Source organism: Musca domestica, unplaced genomic scaffold (genome assembly GCF_030504385.1).
Source record: "Musca domestica strain aabys unplaced genomic scaffold, Musca_domestica.polishedcontigs.V.1.1 72, whole genome shotgun sequence".
NCBI classification, from domain to species: domain Eukaryota; kingdom Metazoa; phylum Arthropoda; class Insecta; order Diptera; family Muscidae; genus Musca; species Musca domestica.
In genome coordinates this window covers 3,653,097-3,671,257 of record NW_026712388.1, presented here as the reverse complement: position 1 = coordinate 3,671,257, position 18,161 = coordinate 3,653,097, and the positions used below count along the sequence as shown (strand labels likewise).

The 18,161-nt window shown below is 37.2% G+C and overlaps 1 protein-coding gene across 3 annotated transcripts in view; it reads left to right on the top strand.

Moving 5' to 3' along the window:
* LOC101899727 (uncharacterized transmembrane protein DDB_G0289901) overlaps positions 1-18,161 on the top strand; it is a 91,367-nt gene that overhangs the window by 18,325 nt on the left and 54,881 nt on the right. For all 3 annotated transcript variants that reach the window (XM_059130312.1, XM_059130310.1, XM_059130311.1), the window contains exon 2: positions 11,398-12,697. In XM_059130312.1, coding sequence (XP_058986295.1) covers positions 11,972-12,697 — 726 coding nt within the window. In that variant the 5' untranslated portion in view covers positions 11,398-11,971. The remainder of the gene's footprint in view (positions 1-11,397; positions 12,698-18,161) is intronic.

Genomic DNA, 18,161 nt, shown 5'->3' with positions numbered 1-18,161 from the left:
AAAATATTCAAACTCTTACGGTATCGGTTTATCTGGAACGTGTAACTGATATTCCTAGTTTTTCCATGTCGCTAATTTTTACCTCAGCTCTCTTCAGAGCTTCCGATTAATGTATTCAAAATGGTGTAAATTATCATATAATCAGACCGATTGTTAACCTTTCCTTCAGGGGTTCTTGTCCGAAAATGATACAATTTTTCCTAGAATTGCATCACTTTTTTTTCAACTTCCCGCCTTCCCAAAAATATGCAAAATTGGAATATTCGACGTCATTTTTAAGTAGGGATTTTTTTGTCGAACGCTTGTTTCTTTCATTGACAATAGCTTAAAACGCAATTTATTGACACCAAAAAAACAAAAAAAAAAAAAAAAATGGTAAGCGATGCGATATCGAAGCAATGAACTTGCTAACGACAAAAGAAGAAGAAGTTAATTGTACGTACTGCAGGACATACGTAGTATATTTATCGCAATTTCTATTTATATAACAATAACAACAATAAACAAAATGTTATTTTATTTGTTATCAAATTAAAACAGCGAAAAAATAAAACAAAATAAAATATGAGACAAATTAAATGTCCGCAAGATCCTGATGGGGTTCCAAAAAAATTAGAAATTTTGAAAATAATGTAAAATATTATCAGTCGGTTTTGCCGACACATGTATACAGCCAATCTTGAGTTATGATTATTCAAACTGTTGACCCTTTATTTGGGGGGAGGGGGGTGTGGGGTGTATCCGAAGCAATTGGCCAATATTGTCAACTTCGTATCTGACCTAAGACCGATAAAAATATTACAAAGTGCCAGATTTGAACTATATCGACTACTTCCTATAATTTATATGTGGTATGTGAAATTTTTTGAAAAATGTGGAAATATGCCTGAGATACCGGAATGAAGTATTTCATATTCATTCTTCATCTAATACAGATAAAAATATTGGTATGGAAAAAATTACAAGAAAATGGAACTTTCTATAAATTTCTATAAATTCCATATTCATCTCAGGTTTTTTGGTTGGGAGAAATAAATAGTCTGATAGTCCTTTAAAACAACTGTCTTAAAAATCCAAGCTTATGGCTCTGATTGACCTTCAAAGAAATTCTTTTAAAAATCCATGCTTATGGCTCTGATAATCCTTCAAAAAAATTCTCTTAAAAATCCACGCTTATGGCTCTGATAGTCCTTCAAAGAAATTATTTTAAAAATCCACGCTTCTGGCTCTGACAGTCCTTCAAAAAAATTATTTTAAAAATCCACGCTTCTGGCTCTGATAGTCCTTCAAAAAAATTATTTTAAAAATCCACGCTTATGGCTCTGATAGTCCTTCAAAGAAATTCTTTTAAAAATCCACGCTTATGGCTCTGATAGTCCTTCAAAGAAATTCTTTTAAAAATCTACGCTTCTGGCTCTGATAGTCCTTCAAAGAAATTCTTTTAAAAATCCACGCTTCTGGCTCTGATAGTCCTTCAAAAAAATTATTTTAAAAATCCACGCTTGTGGCTCTGATAGTCCTTCAAAGAAATTCTTTTAAAAATCCACGCTTATGGCTCTGATAGTCCTTCAAAGAAATTCTTTTAAAAATCCACGCTTATGGCTCTGATAGTCCTTCAAAGAAATTCTTTTAAAAATCCACGCTTATGAATCTGATAGTTCCTCAAAAAAAAAAAATCCTTTTTATGAAAATAGTCCGTGAATGTCTTCAAAAAATGTTGTTTATTTCAAGGCTAGGTGTCGGTAAGGCTGAGACTTGTTAAACCCTTTTCCCAATTCACCAAGCTTATGGTTCTGATAGTCCTTCAAAAAAATTATTTTAAAAATCCACGCTTATGGCTTTGGTAGTCCTTTAAAACAGCTTTCCTAAAAAATCCACGCTTATGGTTCTGAAAGTCCTTTAAAACAACTGTCTTAAAAATCTCCGCTTATGGCTCTGATAGTCCTTTAAAACAACTGTATTAAAAATCCCCGCTTATGGCTCTGATAGTCCTTTAAAACAACTGTCTTAAAAAATCCACGCTTTTGGCTCTGATTGACCTTCAAAGAAATTCTTATCAAAATCCACGCTTCTGGCTATGATAGTCCTCCAAAGAAATTAAAAAAAAAATCCAATTTTATGGCTCTGATTGACCTTCAAATAAATTCTTTTAAGAATTCACGCTTATGGCTCTGATAGTCCTTCAAAGAAATTCTTATCAAAATCCACGCTTCTGGCTCTGATAGTTCTCCAAAGAAATTAAAAAAAAATCCAATTTTATGGCTCTGATTGACCTTCAAATAAATTAAAAAAAAAAATCCAATTTTATGGCTCTGATAGTCCTTCAAAGAAATTCTTTTAAAAATCCACGCTTATGGCTCTGATAGTCCTTAAAAATCCACGCTTATGGCTCTGATAGTCCTTTAAAAAAACTGTCTTAAAAAATCCACGCTTTTGGCTTTGATTGACCTTCAAAGAAATTCTTATCAAAATCCACGCTTCTGGCTATGATAGTCCTCCAAAGAAATTAAAAAAAAATTCCAATTTTATGGCTCTGATTGACCTTCAAAGAAATTCTTTTAAAAATCCACGCTTATGGCTCTGATAGTCCTTCAAAGAAATTCTTTTAAAAATCCACGCTTATGGCTCTGATAGTCCTTCAAAGAAATTCTTTTAAAAATCCACGCTTATGGCTCTGATAGTCCTTCAAAGAAATTCTTTTAAAAATCCACGCTTATGGATCTGATAGTCCTTCAAAGAAATTATTTTAAAAATCCGCGCTTATGGCTCTGATAGACATTGAAAGAAATACTTTTAAAAATCCAAGCTTATGGCTCTTATAGTCCTTTAAAGAAATTATTTTAAAAATCCGCGCTTATGGCTCTGATAGACATTGAAAGAAATACTTTTAAAAATCCAAGCTTATGGCTCTGACAGTCCTCCAAAAACTTCTTTTAAAAATCCAAGCTGATGGCTCTGATTGTCCTTCAAAGAAATCCTTTTAAAAATCCACGCTTATGAATCTTATAGTTCCAGATTTTATAGCAGTTATAATTTCTCAAGATTTTGACCCTTTGTGGGGGAGGTACCAGAAAGAGGGGGACTGAGATATCCCATCTTAATATCTGTTTATGTGTTGATAGAAATATTGTGATATGTGAAATTTGGCGGGAGTCGGATGCTTATTTCGCAATTTATAAGAGCTATAAATATTCAAAATTTTGACCCATTGTGGGGGAGGTATCAGAAAAATGGCCCGATGTCTACCATATTTATAACAGATCTTGTGTTGATAAAATATTGATATGTTCCAAGTCTGAATAGAATCAGATGTGAATTTTGTGTTTTATGAGCTTCATGAATATTCCAAATTTTGACCCTTTGTGGGGCAGGTACCAGAAGGAGTAGACCGATATATCCCATCTTCACACCAGACTTCGAGTTAATAAAAATATTGTGATGTTGTGGCGTTTGAAGAGAACCCGATCCTTATTTCGGATTTTGTAATTGTTTTTGTTATTCATAACGTTGACCCTTTGTGTGGGAGGTAGCAGAAGGAATGGTCCGATCTCCACCATCTTTATAACAGATCTTGTGTTCATGGAAATATTGAGATGTGCCAAGTCTGAATGGAATCAGATGTGAATTTTGTGTTTTATGAGCTTCATGAATATTCAAAATTTTGAACCTTTGTGCGGGAGGTACCAGAAGGAGTGCACCGATGTATTCCATCTTCACACCAGACCTTGAATTAATAAAAATATTGTTATGTCTGTAGTTTGAAGAGAACCAGGTGCTTATTTCGGATTTTATGATCGTTTTTGTTATTCAAAACTTTGACCCTCTGTGGGGGTAGTACCAGAGCATATGGTCCGATCTATACAATATTTATAACAGACCTTGTATTGATGGAAATATTGAGATGTACCAAATCAGAATGGAATCGGATGTTAACTTCGTATTTTATGAGCTTCATGAATATTCAAAATTTTGACCCTTTGTGGGGGAGGTACCAGAAGAAGTGGACCGATATATCCCATCATCAGACCAGACCTTGGGTTAATAAAAATATTGTGATCTTCGTAATTTGGAGACAATCGGACATTTCCATCATATTTTATAAGAGTTATCATTATTCAAAATTTTGACCTTTTGTGGGCGATGTACTGGATGAAGTGGACCGATATTGTCAATTTTCGCACCTGACCTAGCAAATATTAGGATTTGCAAAGTTTGAGCAAAATCGGATCATCCTTTCTCTTTCTGTGCAGTAAATTATTTTCTTTGAAAATGTTGACATTTTGTGGGGGAGTGGTCCGATATTGCCCAATTTCGAACTCGATCTAAGTTTGATAATAATATTACGAAGTACCAAGCTTGGATCAAATCGGATGCTCCATTCGAGAGTTATCGTGGTCACCGGCAAGACAGATAGACAGATGGGTGGACGGACATCGCTAGATCCACTCCAAATGTTTTGAAACGTCCAAAGAGACCTTGGGTCTAAAACCCTTATTTCGATGAGACACATTTTGGCCGTATCAAATGGTATATACCCTCTCGAGCCATATGGATGAGGGTATAACTCGTCATATGGCTGAGGGTATAAATATAGAATGAAAATCCGCCTCTACTTTCATTTTAGATTTTCTGATCTAAATCCGTCATTTCATCGGCTGACTAATGTTTTTGTTTTTTGTGGCTTTTGGTAATTTCCCAATTAACCGTAATTCCAGCCATGATTCATGTGGAAAATATCTCAACTCAAATATCCAGTGATAACAGCCAGTGTGGCTTTTAATGGTAACACGTTTCCCGCTGGCATGTCTTCGATTCGTGTTTTTTTTTTTTTTTTCAATTCTTCAAACGCTCACTATTGCCCTACAAACCACCATTGTTGGCCCCTTAACCAAAAAACAAAATTAACTCAAAAATACGATCTCCAACAAAAACAGCAGCAACAACAACAATAAAAACCAGAGCCCCACAAATGAATGAAATAAACAACATTTTGTTTACTTGCAATTCCCGTGCTGCTCCAACACCAAAACGCCAACAAAAAAACGCTACGTTCAATGACTTGACTTGTTTGTAGTATTTCGCTGTGGTGTGAGTTCGAGTGCGTGTGAGTGTGTGATCGCTTCAGTGTGAGTGTTAAAAATAGTCAAAAAACCACAAAAAAGACTGATTAGAGTCTCTTTACTATTTTTAAGCCAATTCCGGGAATTCGATCGATCATATCAGCCCAGCTATATTCGGTATAGAGATAGTGGAAGTCTTCAGGTGGTAGTGGGTGCGTCGGGGGGTGGGTATGTAGTGTACATATTTTTTTTTATCAGAAATTTAAAAAAAGACAAACAAACATATAACCATAGTCGGTGATATCGTCTAAGTCAAGACATGTTAAATCTTCCACGGACAAGGCCTTCTAAGGGTCTTAAATGCCAAAGACGAAATTTTATAGAATTTCAAGGGGCTGGAGACATTGGAAATGAATTGTATGAAATGAAATGAAGGCATTAAAAAAAAAAATATGAAAAGAAGTTATAAAGTATCAGTCGGTTTTGCCGACAGATGTGTATCATCAGGCAATATTCGTTTATTTGAATAAATTCTGACCCTTTGTGAGGAGAGGTACCAGAAGGAGTGGAACGATATATTTCATTTTCACACCAGGTCTTGTGGTAAGAGAAATATTGGAAAGTGCCAAGTTTGAAAATAATTGGATGTTAATTTCGAGTGTTATGAGCTTCGAAGTTATTCAAAATTTTGACCCTTTATGGGGGAGGTACCAGTAGGGGTGCGCCGATATATTCCATTTTCACACCAGACCTTGGGTTAATAAAAATATTGTGATATGTGTAATTTGAAGACAAACGGACTCTAACGTCTCATTTTAGACGGATTATAATTATTCGAAGATTTGACCCTTTGCAGGGGAGGTACTTGATGGAGTTGACCGATATTGTCTATTTTTACCCCTGAACTAGAACTAATGCAAATATTAGGATTTGCACAGTTGGAGCAAACTCGGATTATCCTTTCCCTTTCTGTGCACAAAATTATTTTCTTTAAAATTTTTGATATTCTGTGAGGGAAGTACCAGCAGGAAAGGTCCGATATATCCCATCTTCAAATCTAATTATGATTTGATATAAATATTGACATGTGTGAAATATGAAGGGAGGCGAATGCTTATTTCTCAAAATATGAGAGATATAATTATTCAAAATTTTGACCCTCTGTGAGGAGAAGTACCAGAAGGAGTGGACCAATATATTCTATCTTCACACCAGGTCTTGTGTTAGTAGAAATATTTGTATGTACGAAATTTGAAGAGAATCGGACTTGAATTTTGAACTTTACGGCAGTTATAATTATTCCAAATTTTGACCCCTTTGTGTGGGAGGTACCAGAAGGAGTAGACCAATATGTTCCATCTTCACACCAGACCTTGGGTTAATGAAAATATTGGGATGTGTAAAATATGAAGAGTACCGGATGCTTATTTCGGATTTTATTATCGTTTCGGTTCTTCAAAACTTTAACTCTTTGTGGGGTAGGTAACAGAAGGATTGGTCCGATCTCTACAATCTTTAAAACAAATCTTGCGCTGATGGAAACATTACGATGTACCAAGTCGGAATGGAATCGGATGTTAATTTCGCGTTTTATGAGCTTAATTGATATTCAAAATTTTGACCCTTTGTGGGTGAGGTACCAGAAGAGGCGGACCGATACATTCCATCATCACAGCAGATCTTCTGTTAGTAAAAGTAATCGGATGTGTGAAATATGAAGAGTACCGGATGCTTATTTCGGATTTTAGAAACGTTTTGGTTATTTAAAACTTTGACCCTTTGTGGGGGAGCTACCAGAAGGAATGGCCCGATATCTACCATCTTTATAACAGATCTTGCGTTAATGGAAATATTGATATGTGCCACGTCTGAATGGAATCGGATGTTAATTTCGCGTTATATGAGCTTCATGGATATTCAAAATTTTGACCCTTTGTGGGGGAGGTACCGGAAGAAGTGGACCGATATATCCGATCTTCACTCCAGGTCTTGCGTTAATACAAATATTGGGATGTGTGAAATTTGAAGGGAATCGTATGTTTATTTCGCAAATTATAAGCGATGTAATTATTCAAAATTTTGATCCTTTGTGAGGAGAGGTGCCAGAAGGGATGATCCGATCTCTACCATCTTTCTAACAGATGTTGTGTTGATGGAAATATTGTGCTGTACAAAGTCGAAATGAAATCGAATGTTAATTTCGCGTTTTATGAACTTCATGATTATTCGAGAGTTTGACCCTTTGTGGGGGAGGTACCAGAAGTATTGGTCTGATATACACCATCTTCACACCAAATCTTGGATTAACCGAAACATTGAGATGTGTAAAATTTGAAGGCAATCGAATGCTTATGTCGCAAATTATAAGACATATAATTATTCGAAATTTTGACCCTTTGCGGGAAGGTACCCGAAGGAATGGTCCGATCTCTACCATCTTTATAACAGATCTTGTGCTGATGGAAATATTGTGATGTACCAAGTCAGAATGAAATCGAATGTTAATTTCACGTTATATGAGCTTCATGGATATTCAAAATTTTGACCCTTTGTGGGGGAGATGTCAGAAGGAGTGGACCGTTATATTTCATCTTCACACCAGACCTAGGGTTAATAAAAATATTGTTATGTGTGTAATTTGAAGACTGTCGGACTTTTAAATCACATTTTATAAGAGTTATAATTATTCAAAATTTTGACCCTTTGTGTGGGAGGTACTTGATAGAGTGGGCAGAATTTTCAAAAAAATAAAATCCGTTAAAAATTCTATGAAAATCTTAAAAATACCGAATGTAGCCGTATATTAGGGACTATAAGACGACGTGGACCTGCATAGGCAACTTTTGTTGTAAGCGATTTACAATATTCAAATGCAAAACTTGAAAAAATATATAGGAATATAGGGAGGTACCATGGGGAGGTACCTCGCGATATTCGGTATTTTGATGATTTTAGAGCATTATTTACCGGAATTGTTTCAAATTTGGTATTTGAAGTTCGTAATGGATACTACAGCCTATGCCAGAAAATTGTCTGTGCAGGTCCACGTTTTATTACCCCCATGGTACCTCCCTATATTCCTATATATTTTTTCAAGTTTTGCATTTGAATATTGTAATCGCTTACGAAGACGTGGACCTGCATGATCCATTTTCTGTCTTAGGCTGTAATATCCATTTCGAACTTCAAATGCCAAATTTGAAAAAATTCCGGTGAATAATGTCGCTAAAATCATCAAAATACCGAATATCGGGTGGGTACCAGGGTGAAAAATTTTTGAAAAAAAAAATGTATAGCATAGGATTTCCTCTAAAAACCCCTTTGAAAAGAAGACTTGTTCTACCGTAGAAATACTAGCTCACCAAAAAGACATTATTTCTGAATTGTGTTCAGAAAATTTCCATTTCTCATCGGCTACACCTAGCCAATTGTTGTGCACACAACCAACAACAACAACACCAACGACGGCGCATGGCCACTTAGAGTGTAAACAAACAAACAAACAAACAAATTAATAAAACACACGCAGCCTCCATTAAAGAATTGTTTTACGCCAAAAAACAACGGTCGTCCCCTTCAAAATTTTAGAATTTGGGATTGGCATTTTATTTTTAATGATCGCACACGACAATGAAAGGCGTGAAGAAAAAAAAACAAAAATAATAATAGCACGTGTAGTATTTATGTATTTTTTATCTTAGACCATCTCTGACCTATATCTACATTGGGACATTTAAAGACCCTCAGCCATGCCTCATCGAAATAACGAGTTTTAGAACCTAGGTCGCTTTGGACCAAATCCGTTTCAGGACATTTGGAGTCGATCCAGCCATATCCGTACGATAACTCTCGACGTGAGGTCCAAACTTGGTACATCGTAATATTATTTTCAAACTCAGATCGAGTTCGGAGATGGGCAATATCGACTCACTCCTTCTGGTACCTCCCCCACAAAAGATCCAACTTTTCAAAGAAAATATTTTACCAACTTTGCAAATCTTAATATTTGCCTTAGTGCTACAAATAAAAGTATTGAAAATTGTGATCCTTTGTGGAAGAGGCACCAGAAGGGTTTACAGATATATATCATCTTCTGCAAACATGTTTGTATGTGTGAAATTTGAAGAGAGTTGGATGCTTATTCCGCTTTCTTTGAGCGTTTTGTTTTTCAACATTTTTACCCTTTGTTTTTACCACAAGGAATTTTCCGATCTCTACCATCTTTTTAACAGATTTTGAGTTGAAGGAGTCTAAAAGAATCGAAGGTTATTTTGCGTTTTATAAGCTTCATTGATAGTAAAAGATCTTGAGTTGATGGACAATTGAGATGTGCGAATCTTAATAGAATCGAATGTTAATTTCACGTTTTATGAGCTTCATGGATATTCAATAATGTGACCCTTTGTGGGGAAGGTACTACATGGAGTGGACCAATATTTTCCATTTTCGCACCTGAACTTAGGTTAATAAAAATATTGTGGTGTGTGTCAAGTGAAGACAAACAAACTCTTACCTGGCATTTTATAAGAATTATAATTATTCGAAATGTTGACACTTTGTGAGGGAGGTCGATATTGTCCATTTTCACAGTTGACATAGCACAGATACAAATATTGGGATATGTACAATTTTAACAAAATTGGATAATATTTTCCCATTCGATACGGAAAATTATTTTCTTTGCAAATGTTGACCTTTTTTAGGGGAGGTACCCAAAAGAATGGATGTTGCGAACTCTGAGTTTGCCAATAATATTACGAAGTACCAAGTTTTGGTCAAATCGGACACTCCCTTCGAGAGTCTGGCTGCCAGACAGACAGACAGGCGGGTGGACGAACGAATACCCCTAGATCGACTCCAATTGTCCTAAAACGGATTTGAAGCACTGAGACCTAGCGTCTAGAACCGTTACTTCGATGAGGTACGTTTTGGTTGTAACAAATGATATATACCCTCTGTAGCCATGTGACTGAGTGTTGGTGGTGTTGTCTTTGGTCTTGAGCCCTATTTACATGACAGTCGTTTACGATGTAACAGAATAGGGTTGAAGCGATCCCATACTTCAAGGACTATTGTAAAACAGGATAAACCCCACATTTTTTATCCGAACATTCGGGTTGAATAATCGGGAAACCAGTTATTTTCACCAAGAAAAAATTGGTTTGACGTAATCAGGTTAAAAATACCTAACCCATATTGGGGGTTATATCCACAATGGTTCTGGACATAATCTCCATTATTATGGTTCGTTCTGGGGATAATGACCAATTTTTGTTTGGGACATAATCCCCACTCCATTGTGAGAGTTATGACCGAATTCTCCATAATTGTAATGGAGATTATTTCCGTGGGGATTATGATACGGCACCTTTGTAAACGTGTACTGTATTTGTACGACTAGTACTTAATGTTGCTACTTTTTATTGGGTGAAGGTATAGGGTTGGAATCCCCAAATTTTATATTGAGGTCACTGTTGGGGTCTGTGGTTAAGATATAGAGGTGGTTTTGGAAAGGTGTACCATAATTTTACTCAAAGTACTAAGTGGAACTTAATTTGGCATTGACTGAAGGGATAGATCTGGAATCATCTAATTTGATATTGAGGGGTCTGTTGGTATCTGAAATTTAGGTATGTAACAAAATAGGGTTGAACCAAACCGATATTTCCTGGAATATTGTGATATAAAAAATTTGTCTCGGCCCTATTTGGGCCAAATATCTCATCTTGGAATATTCATAATAGACCCTACAAAGTATATATATTTTGGATCAACGTGAAATTCTAAGACGATCTAACGATGTCCGTCTGTCTGTATAGTCCCCATATAACGGTACCTCCCGATATTCGGTATTTTGATGATTTTAGCGAATTTATATACCGGAATTGTTTCAAATTTGGTATTTGAAGTTCGTAATGGATACTTAAGCCTTCGACAGAAATTTGTCTGTGTAGGTCCACCTCTTCGTAAAGCCCCCATATAACGGTACCTCCCGATATTCGGTATTTTAATGATTTTCGGGGCATTTTTCACCAGAATTGTTTCAAATTTGGTATTTGATGTTCGTAATGGAAGCTACAGCCTTTGACAGAAAATTGTCTATATTTTTAAGATGTTGTCGGTATTTTTATTTTTGGCAAATGTTATCTTTTTCGAAAATTTCCAAATGCGTGGAGGGTATACAAAGTTCGGCCCGGCCTTACTGCTTTTTTTTTACTTGTTTTTAATTGAAGATCACTTCTTTTCGGAATCATTCAGTTTCTAAACAAAAATTTTGTTCTAATTTCAAAACCTAATTTTTTTTAATTGAATTTTTCTGTTTTTTTTCCACTTTCAGTGTCAGCACGACAAACACAAACTAATCGCCGAACGGAACCTTGAAGTGGCGAAAACAGCCGCATACAAAACGTTTGAGGCAATGAGAAGGTTTCCTGATTTCAAAACTCAAAAGACATTTAAAAAACAAAATAGGCAAAATGCCGCAACAGCCAATAACGATTGTCATACAATACGAAGACGGCATTTTTCTTAAAAACATTCCTTGATAAACAACAACAACAACAAAAACAACAACAGCAACTACAACTACAACAGAAAAAACCAAGCAACAACAAAAAAAAAAATACAAATTTATTTAAAAACACCAAAACACAGCCAAAATCAACAACGAAACGAAGAGAAATTGCTCTCGACGGATTCTGCTGCATATCACAAGCCATATCGTCTCTGGAACAACCAGCCAACCAACCACCGATCGAACTCAAACACCCACCCACCTGGAAGTATAGAAAATAAATCTCTCAAAACATTTCAACCAAATTGTGTTCAGCCCCCACCCACCTTTGCACCACCAAAAAAAATTTCTCGCGTTTTGAGGCACAATTCTCGTCTCTCTCCCCCCCCGCTCTCAAATGAATTTCAATCCAGCTGCATTACGCAACAGTCTGATGCAGGCCAAGATCATGGAATGGACCAACGATGATGCCCTCGAACTAATCGAACAGTATCGCTCGCACACCGAGCTCTGGAATCGTGCCGATCCAAAGTACAAAGACAAGTTGTGTCGTTTTCGAGCCTGGTCGGAGATAGCAGAACGTTTCGGTTGCAGCAAGGCCGAGGTGGAGCGTAAAATGAATGTCCTGCTGACACAGTACCGGCGTGAGAAACACAAAATGTTGGTTAAACTGTATCAGGGCATACAGCCGAATCCATCCAAATGGTATGCATTTAAGCGTTTCGATTTTATGGAAGCGGGAGGTGGCAGTGCCAGTTCAATGGCGGCGGGTATAGCGGGCGGTGGTGGTGGTGGCGGTGGAGGAATATTGGGTGCAGGTGCTGGGACAGTTAGTAGTGGTATTAACGGTGGCGGTAGTTCCGCTTCGGCATTAAACAACAGTGGCAATAGTTCCGGCAACGGTGGCATCACAACCAACGGTCATCATCATCACCAGCACCAGCAGCAACAACATCATCATCACAATCCGCATCAGCAACATGCGGTGGCGGCGGCAGCAGCTGCTGCCGCTCTCAATGGTCTGACAGCGTCCGGTTATGAATCGGCAACAGCAGCCTCCTCAGCGCCCACAATTGCCCAGCATCGACGGATGAGAAGTAAAGAAATGAAATATTTCGGAGCGGTAAGTCAAGCATTGATTTTTTATGAAATTAAAAAAAATATTTTTAAACCAATCTAAGGACTTGGACAGCTCTGGAAAACTAATTTTTGAAACATTTTTGAAAATAGTTTCTAAAAATATATTTTCAATATCTGCTGTCCATGAAAACATATTTTTATACCCTCAGCCATATGCCTACAGGGGGTATATATCATTTGATATGGCCAAAACGTGTCTCATGGAAATACAGGGTTTAGATTCTAGGTTTCTTTGGAACAAATCCGTTTCAGGACATTAGAAGTCAATCTAGTTGTGTCCATCCGTCCACATGTCTATCTGGTAGGTGAGCAAGATAACTCCCGAAGGGAGCATCCGATTTTGTCCAATCTTGGCACATCGTAATTTTATTGTCCTACTTAGTATGAGTTCGGAAATGGGCAACATTGATCCACTCCTTCTGGTTCCTCCCCCAAAACGTCGAAATTTTCACAGCAAATAATTTACCTCATAGAGAAGGAAGGGATCATTCAATGTTATTCAAACATTGGAAATCCCAATATTTTTATCAGTGCTAGGTCGGGTGCGAAGAGGGACAACATCGGATCACTCCGTCAAGTACCTCCCCCGCAAAGGGGTTAAAATTCTGAATAATTATAACACTCATAAAGTGTGAAATAAGAGTTCGATTGTCTTCAACTTTCGCACATCCCAATATTTCCACTAACACCAGATCTGGTGTGAAGTTGGAATATATCCGTCCACCCTTTTTGGTACCTCCCCCACAAAGGGGACAAAATTTTGAATAACTAAAACGCTCATAAAATGCGAAATAAGTAAAAGAGTGTCTTCAAATTTTACTCATCCCAATATTTTTATTAAAACGTGATCTGGTGTGAAGATGGTATATATCGGCCCTCTCCTTCTGGTACCTCCCCCACATAGGGGTCTGAATTTGGAATAACTAAAATGCTAAAATGCGAAATAAGCATTCGATTTCATTAAAATTTCCCACATCACAATCTTTTTCTTAATAAAATATCTGGGGCGAAGATGGTGGGTATCGGATCACCCCTTCTGGTACCTCCCACACGAAGGGGTCAAAATTTTGAATAATCAAAAACACTCATAAAATGCAGAATAAGCTTCCGATTCTTTTCAAAATTTACTCATCCCAATATTTCCACTAACGCAAGACCTGGTGTAAATTTGGAAAAGATCATTTCACTTCTTCTGGTACCTCCCACACAAAGGGGTCAAAATTCGGAATAACTAAAATGCTTCTAAAAGTGCGAAATGAGCATCCGATTACTTTCAAAATCTGCAAATCCCAATATTTCTACTAACATAAGATCTGGTGTTAAATTGGAATATATAGGACCACCCCTTCTGCCCCTCCCCCACAAAAGGGTCAAAATTTCGAATAACAAAAACGCTTTTAAAAATACGAAATAAGCATCCGATTCATTCTAAACTTCATACATTCCAATATTTCTACTAACATAAAGTCTGTTGGGAAAATGGACTCTATCCTCCCACTCCTTCTGGTACCTCCCCCACAAAGGGTCCACATTTGGAATAAACAAAAACGTTCATAAAATGCGAAATAAGTATCCGATTCTATTCAAATTTCTCAATTCCCAATATTTCTATCGACACAAGATATGGTATGAAGATGGAATATATCGGCCCACCCCTTCTGGTACCTCCCACACAAAGGGGTCAAAATTCGGAATAACTAAAATGCTTCTAAAAGTGCGAAATGAGCATCCGATTACTTTCAAAATCTGCAAATCCCAATATTTCTACTAACATAAGATCTGGTGTTAAATTGGAATATATAGGACCACCCCTTCTGCCCCTCCCCCACAAAAGGGTCAAAATTTCGAATAACAAAAACGCTTTTAAAAATACGAAATAAGCATCCGATTCATTCTAAACTTCATACATTCCAATATTTCTACTAACATAAAGTCTGTTGGGAAAATGGACTCTATCCTCCCACTCCTTCTGGTACCTCCCCCACAAAGGGTCCACATTTGGAATAAACAAAAACGTTCATAAAATGCGAAATAAGTATCCGATTCTATTCAAATTTCTCAATTCCCAATATTTCTATCGACACAAGATATGGTATGAAGATGGAATATATCGGCCCACCCCTTCTGGTACCTCCCACACAAAGGGGTCAAAATTCGGAATAACTAAAATGCTTCTAAAAGTGCGAAATGAGCATCCGATTACTTTCAAAATCTGCAAATCCCAATATTTCTACTAACATAAGATCTGATGTTAAATTGGAATATATAGGACCACCTCTTCTAGTACTCCCCCCACAAAGGGGTCATAATTCCGAATAACTAAAACGCTTTAAAAATTACGAAATATGTATTCGATTCATTCTAAACTTCAAACATTCCAATATTTCTACTAACATAAAGTCTGGTGGGGAAATGGACACTATCCTCCCACTCCTTCTGATACCTCCCCCACAAAGGGCCCACAGTTCGAATAAACAAAAACATTCATAAAATGCGAAATAAGTATCCGATTCTATTCAAATTTCTCAAATCCCAATATTTCTATTGACACAAGATATGGTATGAACATGGAATATATCGGCCCACCCCTTCTGGTACCTCCCACGCAAAGGGGTCAACATTCGGAATAAGTAAAACCATTCTTAAATTGCGATAAAATGCGGAATAAGCAACCAATTCTATTCAAATCTCCTACATCGCAATATTTTTACTAACACAAGATTTGGTGTATAGTTGGAATATATCGGTCCACGCCTTCTGGTACCTCCCCCACAAAGGGTCAGCATTTTGAATAACCAAAAACGCTCATAAAATGCGAAATAAGCATTCGATTCCTTTCAAATTTCACAAATCCCAATATTAAAATTAACACAGGATATGTGGTGAAACTGATAGATATCCCCCACCCCTTCTGGTACCTCCCCCACAAAGGGTTCAAAATTTGGAATAACTAAAACCCTTCTTAAATTGCGAAGTAAGCTTCTGATTGTATTCAAATTTCTCACATCCCAATATTTTAACTAACACAAGATCTGCTAAAAAGATGGAAGAGGTCGTACCATTCCTTCTGGTACCTCCCCCACAAAGGGGTCAAAATTTGGAATATTCAAAACGTTCATAAAATGCGAAAGAAGCATCCGAATCTCATCAAATTTCACAAATCCCAAAATTTCGATCAACACAAGATCTGCTGTAAAGATGGGATAAATCGGCATACCCACAAAAGGGTCAAAATTGCTGAGTAAGCTTCAGCTTCCCATAATTTTTAAAAATTCACGATTCCACAATTGAAAATCACACTTCAATAATATTCTGTCGTCGAATTCAACCTGATCTTGTTCATCAAACTGAAACATTATTAAAATTGGGCCCGAAATTTACCCAATAAGAACCGAACTTAAAACCTCTTTAAAAAGGAACACTGTAGAAACGAGTTGAACTCCAGAGTTAATACCTCCCCCCATCATGGAGATAATATCGAAAAACGAAACAGAAAAAAGCAGCAACAACAATAACAACACCAAATTATTCGTAACAGAACAAATAAACAGGTGCTTAATCCCATCGATTGGTCAGAGGGGGTGAAGTATGAGGGGGTCTCTATCTGAAGGTACTTCATGTTTTCAGATGGCAGTGTAAGTGAATTTTACAAACGGCAACGACGACAACAAAAATGAAGGAAATTCTTCTGCGGCAAATGATGGGGGGTCATAATGAATGTTTTGGTTGCTTTCGTTTTTTTTTTGTTTTTTTTTTTTCATTCAAGTATTATTGACACAGTCGACTACGGACGAATGAGTGAGTGACTGACTGACTGGCTGAACGAGTGAATGCGTTAGCATTTTACGAATTGTAAAGAGTGGCCAGTTGGACAAGGCACTAGTTGGTGACTAAGAAATATAAGAGATGGTATTTTTATATCTTGTGGAGGTCAAGGTTTAAAGAAAGACTGAAGACAGGTCTTCCGTATACAGAAGACCTTTTGAAGGTCTACGGCCTGTAGAAGAGCTATTGTAAAAATTTTTTGTTTAGAAGGCGTTTTCAAGGACTTTTGTCTATGGAAGACCGTTTTTCGTTTTTCTATAGAAGACTAGTTGAAGGTCTTCGATCTATAGAAGACCGTTTCAAGGTCTTCGGTCTATAGAAGACCTATTAAAGGTCGGTCTACAGATGACCCGTTGAAGGCCTTCTGCCTACAGGAGCCCTTTTAAAGGTCTTCTGTACAAAGAAGAAGACCTGTGGAAGGTCTTCTATCAATAGAAGGCCTGTTCAGGATATTCTGTCTAGAGAAGCCCATTTAAAGTCTCCTGTCTATAGAAAACCCCTTGAAGATCTTATGCCTAAAGAAGGTTTTCGGTCAATAGAAGACCTGCTGAAGGTCTTCTGTGAATAGAAGACATGTTCAGAATCTTCTGTCTATAGAAGACGACTTGAAGGTCTTCTGTCTATGGAAAACCTCTTGAAGGTCTTTTGTCTATAGATGATCTCTGGTAGGTATTTTGTCTATAGAAGACCAGTTATAGGTATTCGGTCAACAGAAGACCTGTTGAAGGTCATCTCTCTTGAGGGACTTCTGTCTATAAAAGAGACGTTAAAGGTGTTCAGCCTATAGAAGAACCGTTAAAGGTCTTCTGTCTACAGAAGACTTGTTGAAGGTATTCTATCTACAGAAGACCTCTTTAAAGACTTCTGTCTACAATGGACCTCTTGAAGGACTTCTGTCAATAGAAGACCTGTGGAAGATATTCTGTCTACGGAAGACCTCTTGACAGAAGGCCTGTCTATGGAAAACCTCTTTAAGGTCTTCTGTTTATATAAGACCTCAGGAAGGTTCTCTGTCTATAGGAGACCTCTTGAATGTATTCTGTGTGTAAAAGACCTCTTGAAGGTCTTCCGTCCATAGAAGGTTAAGGTCTTCGGTATATAGAAGACCTGTGGAAGGTCTTCTGTTTATAGATGTTAGATGTCTGCGGTATATAGAAGATCCGTTTAAGGTCTTCGGGAATCTATAGACGTCCTTTGAAAGGTCTTCGGGATATAGAAGACCAATTTAAGTTATTCGGTCTATAAAAATCCTGTACAAAGTTTACTGTTTATAGAAGTTCTCATATAGATCTTCTGTGTATAGAAGACCACTTGGGGGCTTTCAGTCTATGGACGAACTGTTGAAGGACTTCTGTCCACAGAAGACCTCTGGAAGGTCTTCTGCTTATAAAAGGCCTCAAATATATCTTCTGTCTATAGAAGACCTGTTGAAGGTCTTCAGTCTTTTGAAAACCTGTTGAAGGTCTTCGGTCTATAGAAGACCTCTTGATTAGGGTCTTCTGTCCATGGAAGACCTGTTGATGGTCCGTCTGTCTATAGAAGACCTGTTGAAGGTCCGTTTGTCTATGGAAGACCTCTTGAAGGTCTTAAAGTATTTGGTCAAGAGAAGTCCTGTGGAAGAA